This window comes from Lissotriton helveticus, chromosome 3_1 (assembly GCF_964261635.1).
Source record: "Lissotriton helveticus chromosome 3_1, aLisHel1.1, whole genome shotgun sequence".
NCBI lineage: Eukaryota > Metazoa > Chordata > Amphibia > Caudata > Salamandridae > Lissotriton > Lissotriton helveticus.
Genome location: NC_136061.1, coordinates 659,936,820 through 659,957,425, shown reverse-complemented (window position 1 = coordinate 659,957,425; position 20,606 = coordinate 659,936,820). Strand labels below are relative to the sequence as shown.

The 20,606-nt window shown below is 46.9% G+C and overlaps 1 protein-coding gene across 3 annotated transcripts in view; it reads right to left on the bottom strand.

Annotated features, from left to right (window-relative positions):
• The window catches only part of LOC144822815 (zinc finger and BTB domain-containing protein 8A-like), a 101,031-nt gene that overhangs the window by 4,838 nt on the left and 75,587 nt on the right, over window positions 1–20,606 (bottom strand). For 2 of the 3 annotated variants that reach the window (XM_078680731.1, XM_078680730.1), the window contains one exon: window positions 18,203–18,541. In XM_078680731.1, the coding sequence (XP_078536857.1) occupies window positions 18,203–18,541 (339 nt within the window). Of the gene's footprint in view, window positions 1–17,836; window positions 18,542–20,606 lie in introns of those variants that run through there. The other variant, XM_078680732.1, reaches the window with a different exon arrangement.

Below are 20,606 nucleotides of genomic sequence, written 5' to 3'. Positions count from 1 at the left end.
GAACACACTGTGCTTGCGATAGACTATCATTCATAGACACAAGCCTCGTACATTTATACATCCTTATGTAGACAGAGACACTTGAGGAAATAGAGTATGTATCTTACACTGAAATTCGGTTTTATACAATGTCTTGATGTATGATCTGTAAGATGTTTTTTCCCGAAATAATTGCAATGTATGTACAGTGTGAAAATAAGAAATGACAATAAAAATGATTTTGCAAAAAAAAATAAGAAGAAGAAGGACGAGCTCAAATGGATTTGATATACCAACAATCTCCATATTGGACTGAATCGTATGGAGGATGGGACTAACCTAGTTTCAACAACGGCTGTGTATCCTTTTTTTCAGTAAATTGTGTATGGTTTAAATTGTGTTTCCCTGAACTGACTGCTAAGCCAGTCACCTCTTTGCCGACCTACTTGTCGAGTACGTTAACTTCAGGGTAGAGACACCTACAATGTGGCAACTACAACCATCAACATACTGGTCGTAAACTTACTAACCCAATGTTCAATATATTTTGTATGCTTCACACGCAAATTTGGCAATCACCTATGTTATGCCAAACTCTTGCTCTACCAGAGCGGCACCAGTTTCTATTTATTTTTTTGATCATTTGGGTGTATGTCATTGTTACAGTTATTCTAGGTTGCATAAATTGCCACATTGTACGCACTCAGATTATGTCTGCTGGTTGAAACTCATTAATTGTATATATTTTACTCCAACGTAACCATGTACTGACACGCACCATTTCTATCTGTCCTCTGTCACATGATTAACTACCTTCTGTCGTTCCCTTCCTTCCCCACACCTCCCCCCTCACCAACCGGATCTCACAATCAGCACGCCACCTATCATGGTGGCGACTGGTTTCCATTACTTGGGCACCTGCCGCTCTAGTGTTCACCCCTTGCACGCATGCGCACTCGTAATAGGTGCTTCTGTATTTATTTCGGGCACCGACACATGCACACGGCGTTCCAGCACTCCCGAATCCACAGCATTGATTCTATCATCACGAACAACAGGGGCTCTGAGGTAAGTTCACCTAGGATAACCATTGCCCATTCCGGGCTGATACATCACGTACCCGCGTCTCTCCAAGTGCTTTACTTTCCGGATTCCCCAACCATCTGCTCGACTATGAGCTACGCCAGCAGGTCACTACGGTTTCCATCACATACGACCCGCTTTCACCCAGGACACCTTGGGTAAGCGTCGCCTCGGAGACCATGGTCTTCCTTTAAGTACCTTACGTCCCCTTTATACGCGATTCGTCACACTTCTTGCTTTATTTCAGCAACTCAACCGCCCCATCGCGGACTGTGTTCCCGTGACTCTGCGGACAGGACATTGTTCCTTCATCCCCTACATCGCGGTCCTCAGCTTGGCCAGCAGTAAGTTTGCTGTCTCCCGCGGGCTACCTCGCTCATGGCACTCAAACTGGTTTACTTCACTGGCTTATAGTGGCTTTCACGATTCACACGTCACCTTCACCCCCGATCATTGTTCCATATTCGCATCCCACAACCCTCGTCAAGCATGACCACACCCTCCCACCCCTACACCTGCCTGCACATGACTACAGTTCCAGCTCAGTGAGTTTCACAAGAGAATAGCCAGAAGTGTATGTGGTTCACTGTTATGCCACGCACCACCCCCATTACCTCCACACCTCCCATATGACCCCCCCCCCCCATCTGGTCACGCATTCTGAGACAATGCAAGACCCACCATTCCCCCTATAACTTCTTTTTCCTTTTCTTCCCCTTTTCCTTCCAACCCCCCTTTCTTTTCCCCTCCTTTCTCTCCCTCCTGGACTTATTTATATATTTATTTTTATTGGCATTTAAAAGAGTTGTGAATATATATACCACATCATGGCGTATATCCACATAATACAGTATTGTACGCATGTCAGGCTTTAGCTTATACAGAATAATATTACTCGTCCATATAATTTCAGCTGACTACATCGTAAGACATCATGAAATATCTCTCTTGAAGTTACCAACAAATAACACTACATTTTGCAGAGATAAAGAGAAAACATCAACCAATGAACACAACCCCCCTTCCTTCCTATTTCCTTCCAAATAAATCAAATCCACTTACTACAATTACCAGTATTCCTGTCATATCTATGTTAGTCAGGAGTCAGTGTGTGGCCATCCCTAGTACAACTGGGATCAGCTGCTGGAGTGGTTTCCCCCTGTTATGCTGTTGAGTGATCTGTTCGCGATCTTTCTGGTTGCCCAGGCAAGTCGATCGTCCTCAGCCTTGCCATCCTTCCTCACAAATTTCATCCGGACCAGCTCTGCTGTTGCCCACTCATTTGTACGCCCCTGGCCTTATTAAGGCAACCTCTCAGGCATTCTGATTTGTACGGCCTGATGATGATCCCTTGACCGCAGTTGGGGATCGAACTGTTGTCTACAACCACATGTTGAATCCAACCCTCTGCTTACGATTAATGTGGAGCATAAGATGTTTTCCTCATTGTGACTACTACGAATTATGTATCACTAAAAAGTCACTCAGCAAATATATGCCTGGAGTCTAGAAATCTGTTGATTTTGTTAACCCCATCCCTTTCTGCTCACATTATACTATATGCTTTTTCGTGTTTATTGAATTTGTAAATAAATAAAATTTTCCAATTGGATATTGACATACGCTACTCTGATTGTAGTTTTGTGATTATGACTGCATGTTTTCATTGATTTGGACCACTGCCTCGAATAACACTCTGCTACCCATGGTCCCTTCTGACTTACGGGGTTCCCTTGTCCTTTGTTCACTTTCAACAGAGACACAGCACACTCAGCGCCCAGATATCCGTAGGGGTGACAGTGCTGGGCTATACAAATGCTGACAGATTAATTATGTTAAATATTGCATACCAGGTTGTTCTATGGGTTTGATCTCTCCACTCACTAGAAATATATGCAAGCCACTATGTCTGAAAAACGAGTAGAACTCGATCCATACCTTCCTGGGCTCTCTAAACCAGGTGCTTCTTGTATGGGCGTATTCCTTCAGTGGAATGCTACAAAACATTAATACTTCTTTTTTACAAGTAGCAATATACAATAACTGATGCATGACTGATTATTATACGCCTCAGCTTTGCTGGTCTTTCAGAGGTTTGCGGGACATTTTATTGACTTTGCCCATGTCCAGAAAGCCCTTCAGAAATAGGTGGCAAACTTTGCTCCAGTTCCACCAGCTTTTTATAGATACAGGCCTGACATGTGCAGGACAGAATAAATCCTGATGCCTTTACAAATGTGAGCATGGTATGTGGCAAAAGGAGCTTTAGCTAGCACATGTTTCAAGAGTAAATGTATGATGTGCTTTTTATTTACATTATCTAAGGTACCAATTACTAATGGACATGGTCTCATAACCCAGAGCACTAGGGTGTACCGCTGTTAGAGTGGAAAGTTGGCTATTTTACTAATTACTGTTCCCTCGGGGGGGGCTACAAAATCTTAGATCAGGTGCCCCCGAACACCAGTGCTAATAGCTTTCTTTAGTTTAAAAAAAAAATCTGCATTCTGTACTCATTCTTCTGGTCTCTGCGCCTCCTCTCTGCTGCAAAAGCAAAGCAACCCTTAGCAGACAAATGAACCATCCACTTTTTAAAATTAGGAACCAGCTAGCAGTTTATTTAAGGCATATACAAGTCACTGGGACAGGCCTTCCTGGTGGGTACCTCAAGTAAGTCACAAAAGAATCCTGACATTTTAGTAATTCATTCTAAGTATACAGGAACAAAATTGGACATCTGTCAGTCACGTATACACGAGAAGCATTTCCAGCCTTTTTTCTCAGCACTGCTAACAAGCTAATGGAATGTAGTACATTATAGAACAACTCTCCTGGACTGTGTGTCTACAAAATTTGAAGTAATCTTCAACCCCAGTAAGACATACCGAGTATGCTGGTTGCAACACTGTAGTACCGTTTTGGTGAGGGGTATAATTACAACTGCTACCCTAAACTAAGTCACAACTAGCTACAGTAGCCTTGTATTTCATGCTAATGATCAAGCTGCCATGCTATAGAGTGAATATGCTACTTACCAGTATGCATCTGTTCTTGGCATGTAGGGCTGCTGACATTCATATCTATAGCATAGATCGCCGCCTAGTGTTGGGTCCGGATGATTGCACATGGTTGTCCTGGAAGAGTCTTCGAAGTATCACGAGATAGGTGGCTCCTCCCCTGGACTACAGTGCGCATGGGCATCGACTCCATCCCCAGATTGTTTTTAGCCATTGTGGCGAAGATGGAGTGTAACAGTGTGAGCGATGACCATGCTAAGAGTAAGTGTAAATTCTGCAGCCGCTACAGGCGCCGGGGAGGAGGGTGGGCGATATGAATGTCAGCAGCCCTACATGCCAAGAACAGATGCATACTGGTAAGTAGCATATTCAGTTCGAGGCATGTGGGCTGCTGAATTCATATCTATAGCATAGAATATACAGCAGTCCCTCCATTAGCGGCGGCCGCCTGGGCCAGCTTCAGACGTTTGAAAAAGTGTTTTTAGAACAGTCTGCCCTACAGCTGCTTGCTGCTTGGAGTGCACATCTACACAGTAGTGTTTTGTAAATGTGTGTGGGGTAGACCATGTGGCTGCTCTACAAATGTCTTCTAAAGGGATATGTCCAAGGAAAGCCATGGAGGCCCCCAACTTGCGGGTGGAGTGGGCTCTTGGGGGGATTGTTAAAGTGCGCTTAGCTTTTCGATAGCAAATTTGAATACACTTAACGATCCACCTGGCTATACCTGCTTTTGAAATGGGGTTGCCTTTGTGTTGTGCGGAAAAGGCAACAAAGAGTTGTTTTGTCTTCCTAAAATCTTTGGTCCTATCAATGTAGTACATCAAAGCCCTTTTGACGTCAAGAGTGTGGAGCATTCTTTCTGCCACTGTCTCAGGATTTTGGAAGAACACAGGCAGTTCAATAGTCTGATTGACATGGAACTGTGAAACCACCTTTGGAAGAAATTTAGGGTTAGTGCGCAGCACTACCCGGCTGGAGTGAATTTGTATGAATGGCTCTTGTACAGTGAGCGCCTGGAGCTCACTAACACGTCGCAGTGACGTAATGGCTATCAGGAAAGCCACTTTCCATGTTAAGAACTGAAGCTCGCATGAATATAGAGGCTCAAAAGGTGGACCCATCAGCCGGGTGAGGACCACATTAAGATTCCATTCAGGAGCAGGTGGGGTCCTGGGAGGAATGACTCGTTTGAGCCCCTATAGAAAGGCTTTAATGGCAGGCACTCTGAAAAGGGAGAGATGCTGCCTGTTTTGGAGATAAGCCGCTATGGCGGATAAATGTATTCGAATTGAAGCATATGCCAGATTGCATTTGTAAAGATGTAACAGATAACAAATGATGTTGTGCGTGGACGCGTCAAGCGGGTCAATGTTGTGGTCCACGCAATAAATGACAAACCGCTTCCATTTCGCTGCATAGCATGCCCTGGTAGTGGGCTTCCTTGCCTCCCGAATGATATCCATGCAGTCAGGAGGCAAGTTGAGGTAGCCAAACTCTAAGACCTCAGGAGCCAGATCGCCAGGTTGAGCTGTTGCGGATCTGGGTGCTGAATGTCGCCATGGCTCTGCTTCAAAAGTCTGGGTGTGAGGTGCAGCCTTTGATGCGGTACCACGGAAAGTTCTAGAAACGTGGTTTGCCATGGTTGGCGTGCCCACGATGCAGCAACCAGGATGAGCATCATCGAGTGTTGCTTTAGCTTTCGTGCCACCAGCGGTATTAGAGGTGCTGGGGGAAAAGCGTACGCAAATTTGCCTGACCAGTTCATCCATATCGCATTGCCCTGCGACTGTGGGTGCGGGAACCTGGCGGCAAAGCTTTGGCATTTGGCGTTTTCCTTTGTGGCGTACAGGTCTATCTCTGGATGACCCCACTGCTGGAAGTACGGGTGGAGTACTGATGGATGTATCTCCCACTCGTGCATTTGGTGGCTGTACCTGCTGAGCAGATCCGCCATCTGATTGTCCTTGCCTGGGAGGTGTTCCGCCATGAGGAAGATGTTCCTCTGAATGGCCCACTTCCACATGCTCTGAGCCAGATGAGACAACTGTGGAGAGTGTGTCCCTCCCTGATTCTGAATGTAGTACATAGCCGTCATGTTGTCCGTCCGGATCAACACGACTTTGTTGCACAGATGTACCTTGAATGCCTTTATTGCCATGAAGATTGCCATCAGCTCTAGGTGGTTGATGTGCATCTTCTTTTGCTGCGTAGTCCATAGTCCCTGCACTGTGTAGGGGAGTACATGAGCTCCCCAACCATGGAGAGCCTTTGCAAAGGTTGTGTGGATTCCACCGATGCAGAGTGTTGTATGCACGACCGGTCACCAACACTAGGTCTTTTAACTGCCCGTGAGCCTGATTCCACTGACGTGCTAAGCACTCTTGAAGCGGACGCATATGTAGTCTCGCGTGCAGGACTATGAAGATGCAGGAGGCCATCATGCCTATCAACTGCAAGAACACTCGTGCTGGAAGCGAGTGTTGCGGTCTGAATTTCTGTATCAGCAATTGAATGCTGTTGATTCTCACAGAATTGCGATTCTCCTATTAACATGACCAGAGAATCTGGATTTCATTAAAGACACGGAGGCTGACATTATGCATTTATCCTTTAATAGCAACTCACACAGCCGCACTACATCACAAAGGATAAAGTTCTAGAGTCATAACAAAGGATGTATCTAGGAGATGATCTGCCTCTTTTAAAAGAATCGCAGCAGGAAGAACTTCAAAAGGAACTGAGAGATCCGGTAACGGGAAACAACTTCGTGAGATGAAACGTCAAGGAAGGAACTTCAGCAAGTCGAAGGCCAGCCGGTTAAACGGAGTTGCCTGAAAGAAAGAAATGAGTAAGCACCAAGAGCCTGAAGAGTAAGTTCAGTACATGGTCATAACAAAGATTAAAACCATCTGAAGCAATTCATAAAATCATGCACAAATACAGTACATCAAAGATGTAGATGTAATAAGTTGACACCCCTCAAGTTGTGAAAGGGAGGAGGGAGGGATAATGTCAGCCTCCGTGTCTTTAATGAAATCCAGATTCTCTGGTCATGTTAATAGGAGAATCGCAATTTCATTACAAGACCGGAGGCTACATTATGCATGTTCGTAGCCCCGAAGGACCACCTCAGACATATGCTCGATAGGCTTACAGTAATGACGAGCAAAGGTATTAGCATTTGACCAGTCGGCAGCTTTCAGAATATCATCCAACTTACCACCTGACCAGAAGGACTTACTGGCCATAGCTCCTCTGACAGAATGAGCTTGGAACTTAGAGAGGTCAACACCAGCGAGCTTCATGGTAGACTTAACCCATCTAGCAATGGAGGTGGAAGAGACAGGTTTGAAAGGTTTCACAAAGGAAACTAAGAGTTGATTTGCGCCATTGGGGCGCAGGAGAGACATTCTAGCGTCATATTCCTTCATGCAAGCAACCACACAAAGTTTAGGTAAGGTGTCAAAACGAGGATAGAAGATAAAATCTGACATCGTTTTGGTTCTTCTAAGTAGTTCGAACTTGACACCAAACATATCATAACATCTATTAGAAATGTCTAAACTTCTGATGTCAGAAACCCTCCTACAGGAAATTAAGCACAAGAGTGTAGCAAGTTTAAAGGAGAGAAACTTTCTATTAAGGGAAGAGTTATCTGGCCAGGAACAAAAAAGGTCTAAAATGCACTTGACGTCCCAAAGGGTCTGGTATTTAGGCCTAGGGGGTCTCCTTAGTCTTATACTCTTGAGGACCCTACAAATGATAGGATTTTTACCTACCGATTTACCGTTGATAGGAGCGTGACCAGCGGAGATTGCGGATCTGAAGCAGTTAATAGAGCGATAGGAAAGGCCTCTGTCGAATTGTTCGACCAGGAAATTAACGATATTCACGACAGGAGTCTCCACGGGATCCAGACTCCTTTCCAGGCACCAATGAAACCATTTCTTCCAAATGCTGTTGTATCTAAGGTGTGTCCCAGGTGCCCAAGATTCTCCGAGGAGGGAGAGAGCTGTCGACGAAAGTCCAGACAGCTCGTTAGATTGCCTGACACTTTCCAGGCAAGAAGGTTCAAATTCCCCTCGAGAATAAGACGGTGGTCTTCCCCGTCTGCGTTTGAGACCAGGCCTGGAGAGGCTGGGATGAGAAAGGGAATGTCGCATGCTAGTTCCAGGGCTGTCGGGAACCAGGCTTGGGACGGCCAAAAGGGGGTTATCAGGATTAGGGAGCATTGCTCCGATCTGACCTTCTGAAGGACCCTCTGAATCATGGCGAAAGGAGGAAAGGCATAACCCAGGAAGTGGGACCAGGGTTGGAGAAACGCGTTCACAGCAAGAGCGCCCGGGTCTGGCATCCAACTGAAGTAGTTGGGAAGTTGGAAGGTGAGCCTGCTGGCGAATAGATCCACGTCTATGGGACCCCAAAAGAGGGAGAGGGAATTGAAGACGTTCACGTCGAGTTTCCAGTCTGAGAAGTCTATAAGGAATCTCGAATTCCAGTCTGCTGAAATGTTCGATTTCCCGGGGAGATATTCCGCCCTGAGGGAGATTTTGTGTTCCAGACAGAACATCCAAAGTCTCCTGGCAAGGTTGGAGAGATCCGCAGATCTCGTCCCTCCAAGGCGATTGATATAGGCCACAGCGGAGACGTTGTCCATTTTCAGAACAACGGACCTCCCTTGGATGGAGTGTTTGAAGCTCATAAGAGCGTATAAGCCAGCCATCAACTCCAGAAAATTTATGTGTTGGGAGGATTCCGATAGGGTCCAAACCCCACCGGTGTCCTGGTCTCCAAAGCGAGCACCCCAGCCATGAAGACTGGCGTCTGATTCTAGGACAAAATCCGGGGATGAGCCAAAGATGGCTTTGCCGTTCCAGGCATCTAAGTTCTCTAGCCACCAAAAAAGCTCTGTTCTCGCATCCGGATCTAGGGAGACAAGGTCCCCATACCACAGGCCTGAATTGAGGGCTTTCCTTTTTATTCTCTGAAGTGCGCGGTAGTTCAGAGGACCGGGAAAAATGGCCTGGATGGACGAGGAGAGAAGCCCAAGAAGTCTGGCTAGTTCGCGGAGAGTCAAAGACTCTTGTTTCAGAACGGATCTGATCTCCTTTCAGATCTTGGCAATCTTCTTGGCCGGAAGAAGGAGGAGACATTTCGTGGTGTCTAGAGTGAAGCCGAGGAATTCTATAGTCCTGCAGGGAGAGAGCATGGACTTGTCTCTGTTGATGATGAACCCAAGGCTCTCTATCAGGTTCATGGAGGTTTCTAGGTCTCTTAGGAGATCTGAACGGGATTGGGACATGATAAGAATATCGTCCAAGTAAATGATGAGGCGGATACCCCTCTCTCTTAGAATTGTAACGACACACTTCATGATCTTGGTAAAGCACCAAGGGGCAGAAGAGAGGCCGAAGGGAAGAGCTTGGAATTGGTAGAGATGTTCCTTCCAAGCAAATTGAAGGAAGGGTTGATGTTCCTTGTACATAGGAATCGTGAAGTAAGCGTCCTTCAAGTCTAACTTGGCCATCCAGTCCCCTTCCAGAAGGAGATCTCTCAGGAGGTGGATACCCTCCATTTTGAAATGGCGATAAACTAGGAATTTGTTGACTTCTCGAAGGTTTATTACGGGTCTCCAACCCTTGTCCTTTTTTTGGACGAGAAACAGGGTGCTTATGAACCTTGCATCGGACCAAGGAACCTCCGCTATTGCGTCTTTTTTGAGCATGGAGGCGATTTCCTCCTCCACGATCTTTTCTTGATCTTCTGAGAGGACAAAGGGGTGGGGTGGGTGTGACTGGAGGGGAATCTGTAAGAAGTCTATCTTGAAGCCCCTGACGGTTTCTAAAACCCATGGATCTTGGGTAATTGAATCCCAAACATGATAAAACTGTTTTAGCCTGCCCCCTACTATGGGGATAGAAGAAGGAGGAGTAGTACTTACTTGTAGAGTTGGAGGTGTTGGGAGCGCCTCGGCCTCTTGAGCCACGGTTTCTCGGGCCTCTTCCTCTTTGGGGGAAGAAGGGTTGTCTAGGGGGGTAGAAGCCCCTTCCTGTTCCTCTGAAGGATGAGTAGGGTCGTTGGTTGCCTCGGCCGGAAGAGCGACCCCTTCTGCCGGCCTGGCCAAAAAGGTTGGTGTTGAAGACCCGTCTCAGGTTGTTCTGGGCTCTATCAAGGGCGGTAAAGGTGTTTACATATTTGCCAATTTCTTTGATTATGTCCTCTCCGAACAGGAGGCCTTTGGGGTTCTGGGAGGGTTCTTTCTCCGCCATGTCACCTAATTTGGGGTTGATTTTGTTCAGAATAGATCTCCTCCTCTCTATGTTCAAACCAGAGTTGGCGTTGCCAAGGAGGACGATAGCCCTTTGGCTCCAGCCTCGAACGAGGTCGACGTTCAAGGGGGTAGAGGAGAGATGGGACTGCTCTGCCATATCTAGGATTCTAACCAAGGGTCCCAGGACGTCCAGGAGTCGGTCTTGGCAGCCCTTGAGGGCCCTCTCCAAGCCTTTTCTGGGGTCACGTCCTAATTTAAAAAGGAATTTAATGAGGCTAGGGTCTAGGTTTGGGGTTTGGCAAACTCTGTCATCAATGGTAGGTCTGGGGGATTCAGACCTCATTGTGTTTCTGGTGTTTCTATCCAGAAGGTTTCTCAACCAGCGTGCCACAAATTTGGAAACATGATCCTGCGGGAACCATTTAGAGCTGTTGGGGTGAGAAATGTTTAGGGGGGAAAACATTTCCTCCCCAATAGGGTTTAAAATAATGTTCTTTGGAGTAGGTTCCGGATCGAAATGGGAGTTGAGATCATGTTGGACCTCATCCAGGTCAAAGACGAACTCGTCTGAGGGGTCTTTGGAGGAGTTGTCGTCCAAGGAGGAGGGAGAGGAGTCAAGACCAACATTTGTATTTGTTTGAATAGCACTATTCCAAAGTGTGCCGCGAGGGACACCGTACACATTTGTGCCGCCATGGGCACCGGTCAAAGGAGTGTCCCGAGGGACATCAGGTTCAAGTGGGGCGCGGTGGCCTCCCATCCAAAGCGAGGTGCTAGGACCTCCTATGTTTTGAAAGGCGCTAGGGCCTATAGTGCTTTCGCAATGTTTGGTCTTTTTGGGTCTCTTACCGTGTAAGGGGAGATCCTGGGGGTCACCTGGTCTTTTAGAGAGCATGACATCCCTGAGGGAGGACATCATGCAAGACTTAATTTCTTGTTGCAGGAATTTTTTAAGCGAATCGTTAATGGGGGCAGGTGAGCTAGCAGTGGCATCATCAGAATCCACGTCAGACATGGTGTGGTGAAGAAAGATTATTAACAGGTAGGTAATAATTAGATCCCCCTATTACTCCTCTCCTTTTTTTTTTTTTTTTTAATTGGTAGTCTTTTTTTTTTTTTTTTTGCAGGTGAAGCCTCAGGCTATTCCCCCTTTTTTTTTTTTTTTTTTTATATTTAATTTATTTTAATTATATTAATTAAGGTAATTATTTATTTAATTAAGGTAATTATTCATAGGTGAAGGGGTATTTATGGTGAACAGTATAAGAAAAGGTGAAATAATGGGGAAGTTAAGAGTTTTCCAGGCTACAGCAGAGTATTGAAGGGGCAGGGAAATATTGAAGAAGTGAAGGGACGCTTAAGAGCGTGTTTAGATATATTCCCAGATGAGAGCGCAGTGGTCGCAGGTCCCCGGCGGCTGAAGCAGAGCAACTGACAAGCTAAATCAGTCGCGCTCGAGCTCAGCCGCCGGGGGAAAGGAAAGTGGCTTGGCAGGGAAGGCACGCAACGCGGGTGTCGCGAGCGTGCTTTCCTCTAATCCCCAGCCAGGAAATGGATCCAAATCCCAAGCGCGTCTCTACCGCATGAAGCGCGTCTCTACCACACGAAGCGGAGGTCCGCATGAAGCGGAGGCGCGATTAAGGTGGAAAGAAGGAGGGTCAGAAAGCCGGTATGAGGGGAAGCGCGGTCGCGCGTTTTATGGGGGAGAAGGGAGGTGGACAACCATAAATTGGAAGTCCATTAGTAGGGAGGTGGGGTGGGAGGGGGGAAGCCTGCGCCACCCACCACCATCAAGATCTGTGCTGAGACACAGAATTGAAGGGAGAGCATGGCGAGGTTGCCAGAAAAACGCTGGAAAAAAACGGGTTAAGACAGTGAAAATAGGTCTAAGTAGGCATAAAGGTACCTGTTACACAATACAATGAAAATAAAGCGATATAGAGATAAAGATTAAAGCAAAATACAAGTCTAAGCTTAAAGACAAGGAGCAAGTAATAGTAGTGACTTATCTGCTGGCGAGCCGCTTTTAAAAGAGGCAGATCATCTCCTAGATACATCCTTTGTTATGACTCTAGAACTTTATCCTTTGTGATGTAGTGCGGCTGTGTGAGTTGCTATTAAAGGATAAATGCATAATGTAGCCTCCGGTCTTGTAATGAAATTTGGCTGCGCTGTGGCCGCCAGAGTGTCTATTGTCGCGCCCAGATACTGCCGCACATGGGTGGGCTGAAGGTGTGACTTTGGATAATTCAGTGAGAATCCCAGATCGTGAAGAAGGTGAATGGTGTGGGACATGTTGGCAGCGCACTGCTGGGCCGACTTTGCTTGGACAAGCCAGTCGTCCAGATAAGGGTAGACGTGAACGTTTTGTCTCCTGAGGTGCGCAGCCACTGTTGCCAGGCATTTTGTGAACACCCTGGGGGCTGTGGTCACTCCGAAAGGGAGGACTTTGAATTGGTAATGCTGATTCGGAATGGTGAATCTGAGGTATTTTCTGTGCGACGGATGTAGTGGAATGTGAAAATATGCATCCTTGAGATCTAATGTTCCGAGGAAATCCCCCTGATTGAGCAACGGAAGAACCTGATGCAGCGTGAGCATATGAAAGTGTTCTGAGAGAATGTACTGGTTTAGGGGCCTGAGGTCCAGTATGGGAGGAGGGACCCGTCTTTCTTTGGGATCAAGAAGTACAGGGAGTAGACTCCCGAGCCTCTTTGTTCCACTGGTACGAGCTCGATTGCCCCTTTTTGCAGCATGACGAGCACCTCTTGCTGCAATAAGTGCAAATGCTCTGTGGACATAGGACGGTGTTTTGGGGGAATGTTGGGTGGAGTGGATGTTAACTCCAGACAATAACCGTACTGGATAAGCATTCTGACCCACCTGTCTGTGGTGATGGATTTCCAGACTGGCAGGAACTGTTGGAGTCTCCCCCCGACTGGTGTTGTATGGTCGGGGGGCAGTGACAAGGCGTCACTGTTTGTTGGCGGCGGAGGATCGGGAGCTGTTGTTTCCACGACCTCTGCCCTTGGCGCTGTTTCCGCGATAGCCACCTCTGCTCTGTTTGTTGTATGAGGTTTGCGCACCACTTATAGTGTACTGTGTTTGCTGGGACATTTGGCCTCTGGAAACACCTCTATTGCTTGAGCAACGAAAAGTGCTACCCCTGAACTGCTGGGACTGGAGAGCCCCCATAGACTTTGCAGTCTCGGTGTCCTTTTAGATTTTTTCCAGGGTGGTGTCCATCTCAGGTCCAAATAAGTGATCAGGGTTCACAGGTTGATTCAGGATGGTGGTTTGTATCTCCGGTTTGAACCCGGAGATCCTGAGCCAGGCCTGACGCCGCAACATTACACTGGTGTTAATGGCCCTGGCCGCGGTGTCCGCAGCGTCCAGTGCACACTTAATAGAAGCATTTGAGATGAGTTTCCCTTCCTGAATGAGCATCTCTGCTGCCTCCTTATATTCGTCTGGCAAGTGTTGTAACAGGGTTTCAAGTGTATCATAATGTGCCCTGTCATATCTGGCCAAGAGTGCCTGCGTGTTAGAAATGCGCCAGATATTGGCCGCTTGAGCCGCCACCCTCTTCCCTGATGCTTCTAGCACTTTAGATTCCTTGTCAGGGGAAGGAGCATCACCAGTAGTTTGTGAATTTGCCCTCGTCCGGGCATTAGAAACAACTAGAGAGTCCAACGGCAACTGGCCCTTGATGTAGGTAGGGTCGCCAGGTGCCGGCTTGTATTTTTTTTCAATTCTGGGGTTTATAACCCTGGCACGTGTGGGATCTTTAAAAATGTCTGCAGCATGTTTCAAGACACCCTTCAGCATTGGCAGAGTCTTAACGGTCTTTTCAGAGGAGGAAAAAGTGTCAAACAGAAAGTCTACTTCAACAGGGTCAGTATGGAGCTGGACGTCATGATTCTTGGCTGCCCTCTCAATAAGCGCATTAAATGCCGCAGAATCCTCAGTAGGGGAGGTTTTGAAAGCACACACTTGAGTGTCCGGGGCAGTTTGTGGATCCCCCGGGTCTGCAGCATCTGTCCATGTGTCATGCTGATCTTCAGGATCAGTGTCGGCAGGGTAGTTGTATTCCTCGTAGTCACCTTCCCCAGCCTCCACATCTGAGTAAGTGGGCGAGTTTGGAGCAGTGTCCCGAGCACGTGGATTAATCAGTTCAACAAGAACTGGGGAATCCGTGGAATCCTTTTTCTTCTTCAAAGGAATTGTGTAGGACTCCATAGGCTGTGCTGGTGTGATCTTGCTCTTGTAAATGGAAAGTTTACCGGTGTTGGCGTCGATAAACTGTTCTGACTGGTCCTCGAGTAGGGGTTGTCGATGTTTTGTGCCTACAACAGCAGGGGTAGGCTTCGGCCCGGTGGAGACTGTCATGGACGGCTCGACGACCTGCTTGGGCGCAAACGCCTACGGCGCCACTTTCGGCGGCAGCGTGAACTGAATCGGCGCCGTCGACTTGTGCGGTTTTGCGGCTGGCTTCGGTGTGGAAGTATCCTTCGGATCGACCGCGGAAGCCTTGTCCTTAATGCGCTGCAACGAGTCCGACACCTGCTTCGTGAAGGATGCGGACGGTTTCGTCGACTCAACAGGTGCTCTTGAGCCACTACCATGCGGTGACTCGAGGGTAGCAGTACTCTTGGCCTTTTTGGACCGACGGGTAGGATCGACAGCTTTTGGAGCTCCGAGTCCCTTGACTGTGTTGACGGCCTTTGGCGCCGACGGCTTCGGGTCGGCGGCTTTGGCAAGCGCTTTCGGTGCCCCAGTCTTCGGCTCGACGCTCTTGAGCGACTTCACCGATTTGACAACCTTCTTTGGCTTCGTCTGCACCGACATGTCCGAAGACGTGGAGCCGACCAATGCGGCAGGCGTTTTCTGTGTCGATGGTGCCTCTATCACTTTCGGTTTTGAGGAGACCAAAGTTTGTACCTTTGGTTTCGATTTGACCAATGGCGGCTCCCTAGAAGCTTCTTTCGAGACGGAAGCTTTCTCTTTCGGTTTCGATTTGACTAATGGCGGCTCCGCAGAAGTGTCCGTAGTCGGGCCCGGAGGCGAGACCGTGGATTTAGGTGTAAGATCTTGGGTAAGGCCATGTGGCGATCCCTCGACCTGAGCCTTAGTCAATGTCTGAACGGGGCATAGCTCTTCGCCTGAGCTATCTTCCGTGGCCCCATAGGCCCCATCGTCGTCTCCTACCTCGTCGATGACGTCTTCTGTATCGAGCATTTCTACGTCTGCGTCGTAGTTGGAGCCGATCTCTGCCACTGGAATGGAAATCGGCTCTTGAACTTCCTGCTCGTCTGCTTCTTCTCCCTCGGTATCGAAAATGTTCACTGGGTCAGGTGCCGTCTGCTGGGCCTCCTGGCGCGCCACGCGCCGAAGTCGAATCGTCTTCTTGGAGCGAAAATTAGAACAAGCCATACAGTTGGCTTCATCGTGATCCGGCGACAGGCACTTGTTGCACACCGGGTGGACGTCGATGTGGGGATACTTGGAGTTGCACACAGGGCACCTCTTGAACGGGCTCCGTTCCATGATGTTTTGTCGAATAAGTCTTGTTGCGTTGACTGGGCCTCGAGCACCGAAGAGCCACGCGACTCCTCTGGATGTCCGACTCGGGAACTGAGCCGGAACAGAGCTGGGCACCAAACGCAAGACAATACCGACGATATAGGAAAGGCCTGTGGGCCGAAAAGAAAGTTATATTCAAATTCGAACTGGAGTGATGAAATATGCATCCGAACCCAATGGCGGAAAAAAAACAATCTGGGGATGGAGTCGATGCCCATGCGCACTGTAGTCCAGGGGAGGAGCCACCTATCTCGTGATACTTCGAAGACTCTTCCAGGACAACAATGTGCAATCATCCGGACCCAACACTAGGCGGCGATCTATGCTATAGATATGAATTCAGCAGCCCACATGCCTCGAACCTTCATCTTCCTCCAGGGGCTCTGGTGTCTCTTTCTTGGCCATGTCCCAGATAACAAGCTCGCCCACGCCTCTGCATCTTCCTGAACTGGCTGGTTATGCTCTTCTTTCTCCAAGGTACCAACACTTGCATGTAAATGAAAAGAAGGCTATGAGAATACTAAGCTAACAAGGCAAGAAGGGGTGAGGAAATCCCCTGGCACCGGAAGTTAGGGTCTTCTTTTAAAAGAGGAAGCGAACCTAGTTCCACAGTATAATATATGATGAGTAGGTGGACATGTGTGCCCCGTGTTGGCTAAGAGAGGCTTTTTGCACGTTAACAGAAAAGGTGTGACATACATAAAAAGCAGCATTTCTCAGTAAACAGCCAGGAATGTCAGCATACAAAATCAGCATTTAAGTATCACTTTAAGTATCCAATGTACTTACTACTGAAGGGATGTGTCGCACTTGTCGTGGCAACAAAATATTTTGCATTGTACTGTGTTGTATTCCAAAGTTAGATTTTCCTACTATTGTGCCAACAGCCCGCAGTTCTAAAGCCCAACCTGAGCAGCAGCATGAGGGCCTTACCCGGCTACCAGTTAAGCCATATAGAATGCACGAGGGGTCAAGTCTATTCCAGGCCACGCCAAGCTAGGAAAATGCTTGAACAAAGCCTTTCGGGCCCAATGCAGGGACCCTGGTCTCTGTCTTCCTAGGAGACTGGTACATAGTAAAGGGGCTCTGCTGTGCCAGCTGTCCCTCTTCTAACTCAGCCTTTCCCTGTGAGCAGATTGGCATATAGATCTATAAGTGAGAGGTTGCATGAGAGGTCTGACTGTAACAGGCACCTTCTGGCCCACATATTAACTTTGGAATAGTGGGACTAATTTTTAAATCTGACAGGCATTGTTTTTCTCCCTTTCATGCATTTGTGTAAATTATCCTCCTCCCCTCGCTCTTTCCCTTCTGCTTTTCTTAGCTCTCTTGCATCCCCATCTGCCCACTAGGCTCCTAAGCCGGGTCAACCACAAGGCAATTTTCTCCTTTGGGAAACTTTATCGCTTGTGAAAGACCATTTAATCCAAAGGCTTCCTCAGCTATTCTTGTTGTCTGATCTCCTTTCTTCCATCCTGGTCCCTCTTTTCCAAATCTCCTGCCCACTCTCAGCACTTTAGGGTGCTATACAAGCAACAAACCTAACTTTTTTGATGCTCTTGCAGACGGGAGTGGAAAGGATAGGTAGCCAACGCAAGAGCCATTTAAGCATCAGAGAAAAGTCAGTTTATAGGATACTTTGACTAAGCTTTCCCTTAGATTTTTACATACTTCTAAAAACCATCAAAGTGGGCACACACCTATATAATGTCCATAGTCCCCGCGTGCGGCCACCTTTAAAATAATGTAGCACACTTTATATAGTCACAATCACATACACTTGGATATATATATACACACACATATATATACATATATATATATATCCCAATAAGTAAATATGTACATTTTATACGCTTGAGTAAAAAGATTCACAAGTCACAACTCTCTGTCATAGACATACCTACATCTTCTAAATATCTCAAGACATGTTGTAGGTCTTCTTCAGAGATGGTTAAAATGACAGTCATAGTTTGGCCCTTTAGAGCATCATTTGCTGCTCTATAATTTCACCAATTCCGCTATAAAATGCACGTGCCAGAGTGAGCAGAGAGGCGTACTGTCGATCCTTAACATATAAATAACATTTACAGGATTTCTCAAAATGTTCATTGAGGTGATCTCGAAACTGATTTAGTGACCACAGTTCGACTGTATTTAGACAATGTTTTCCCAATCTCAAACATTATGTTTGTAAAGCCAGTCATTTGGCTCCTTTCTTCTCCTCAGATGGCTGTGGTTATTTCCATTGCATTGGAGTAAAGCCTGATCATAGTTTACTGACATCTGGTTTGACTTCAGTTTCCTCAATGTCATCGTCGCTATCCCTCACCTCATGAATGATTAGATCTGATGACCCATCGTCCTCCTCCATCTCAGGAGCTTCCCCGTGCTCCTGGCCTAGCAGCCACATGGATACCTTCTCATCTGAAGCAGAAGAATGAGCCCATTCTTTGTTAACATCAACAGGGATAATATCTTCCGAAGCGTCCGACAGGCACCCGTGGCATAATCTGTAGCGCCTTGTACCATGCTGCACCACTCGTCCAGTCTCCTCAGTCACTGAGCGCTTACACTTCCTGCACACGAGTTTAGCAGCCTCATGGATCTAAAAATAAGCGGAAAACGATTCAGACAAGGCATTGTACCATGCTGTTTTTGAGAGAGTGGGAAGAGGTTCCAGGTTTTGCTGCTTCTACACTGTAAGATGAGTTCAGAAAAGTAAGCTGCAGACTCAGTGCTAAAGAATAAAATAGCACCTACTCACCTAACACACCATACACAACAAGCACTGACAAAGCTAATATGTCTCTCCTCATTCAGCATCAACACCAAACATTTGCAATGCAATAGGTCTCACATTTTGTAACTTTGTGGTACCTCGTGTAAGGTGCTCTGATAGCTTTGAGTCTAGCCAGCGCTATATAAAACTCAATAAACAAACAAACTGATAGTTTGAGGTATTTGAGTTGCAAATAATAATACAACGCCAATAACTCATACTTTCAGTAAGGCGAGACCTAGTGCATTGAAAATGCTTGCGTAGTGAGCCAGGAACCAGCATTGTATGTGTGCAGTACTGCAAGCTGGTCTTAAAGGTCCCTAGTGAGCAAGGCACCAGCACTGCATGTCTGGGTGCAGTACCACAAGCTGCTCCAAGAGGTCCCTAGTGAGAAAGGTACCAGCACTGCTTGTCTAGATGCAGTACCGCAAGCTGCTTCTAGAGGTCCCTTGTGAGCAAGCCACCAGCACTGCATGTCTGGGTGAAGTCCCGCAAGCTGCTCCTAGAGGTCCCTAGTGTGCAAGGCACCAGCATTGCTTGTCTAGGTACAGTACCGCAAGCTGCTTCTAGAGGTCCCTAGTGAGCAAGGCACCAGCACTGCATGTCTGGAAGCAATAGCGCAAGATGCTCCTAGAAGTCCCTAGTGAGCATCATAAACTTTTGGTCACATATGGTACTGCACTTTGAAGAAAATATGGTAAATCCACCCTACCCATAATGCATTGCATGCAAGACAGTACCACGAGTACATTCAAATAGCTATGTCCATATATACAATCAGTAGCTTTGAAATGTGACAAAATAATTATTATATTAATTATGGATTAGGTTGTACTCTATGTGGAGCTGATGAAGGGAAATTTGTCGAAGGTCCAATATAAACGTGAGATGTGCTAGTGAGTAAAGTAACCACTGCAAACCTAGTTTAGGACCAAGTGATTGTCCTGTCTGAAGGCCTTTAACAAAATAGTGCCTTGAGGCTGTAATTAAAACCTAGGGCGTAACAACACATGTAACAGGGGGTGCACTCATGGGAGGTTAAAAGAAGAGACATGACTGTACAAAGGAGGGATTACTAGTATTGACCAATGAAAAGCTACCATTTACAAAGGACAGGGCCAGGAGCCAATTTAAAAGATGGGCAGAAAGTAGGCGGAGCTTTATGCCTATATCCTGAATACAGCAGTTCTCGAGGCGACAGAGCAAGCCCTGCCTACACAAGAACTAAAAAGGGAGAAAAAAGTATTACTGATACTGAACAGCAAGAAACAAAAGCTGTGTAAGTGCACATGCATCAACAACATTCATTTGCAAGCATGATTCATGATGCAACAGCAGCCCCAGGAGGATAATGCATGCATTCACATGCATCACTAAATATGTGCGCATACCTCATGACGTGATGGTCATTTTGGTTTTTACTTTAATGTATTGTTTCAAGATGGCGGACACATATCTTGGAGTGGTAAATGCGAAAAAATAAAGGGCTCCAAAGAGTTGGAAAAAAAAGGGAACAACCCTGCAGCAGCTTGCCTCAACTTTTTAATTGCAGGTCTAAAGGGGATAAAGACGAGGGCACACCACTGGAGCAGGCAGGGGAAGCAAGCACGGATGGATGGCAGGGGCAGGGAGAGAAGCAATAGAGGAGTGTTGAGGGGTGTATACATTAGAAAAAAGAAATAAAAGTGTTAGATGGTGAGGGTGATGGAATGCACATACAGGGTCTGGGGGAGAGGGAGTAACATGGAGACTGTGAGAGGGATTTGACTGGGGAAATAGTGCACATTGAAGTGAGCAAGAAAAAAAAACATGCAGTCCCATGAAGTCTAGAAGGAAAAAAAGAGTAGTTCCCGGAATGTAAACAATGAAAGAGTACAAAGTAAGCCAATGA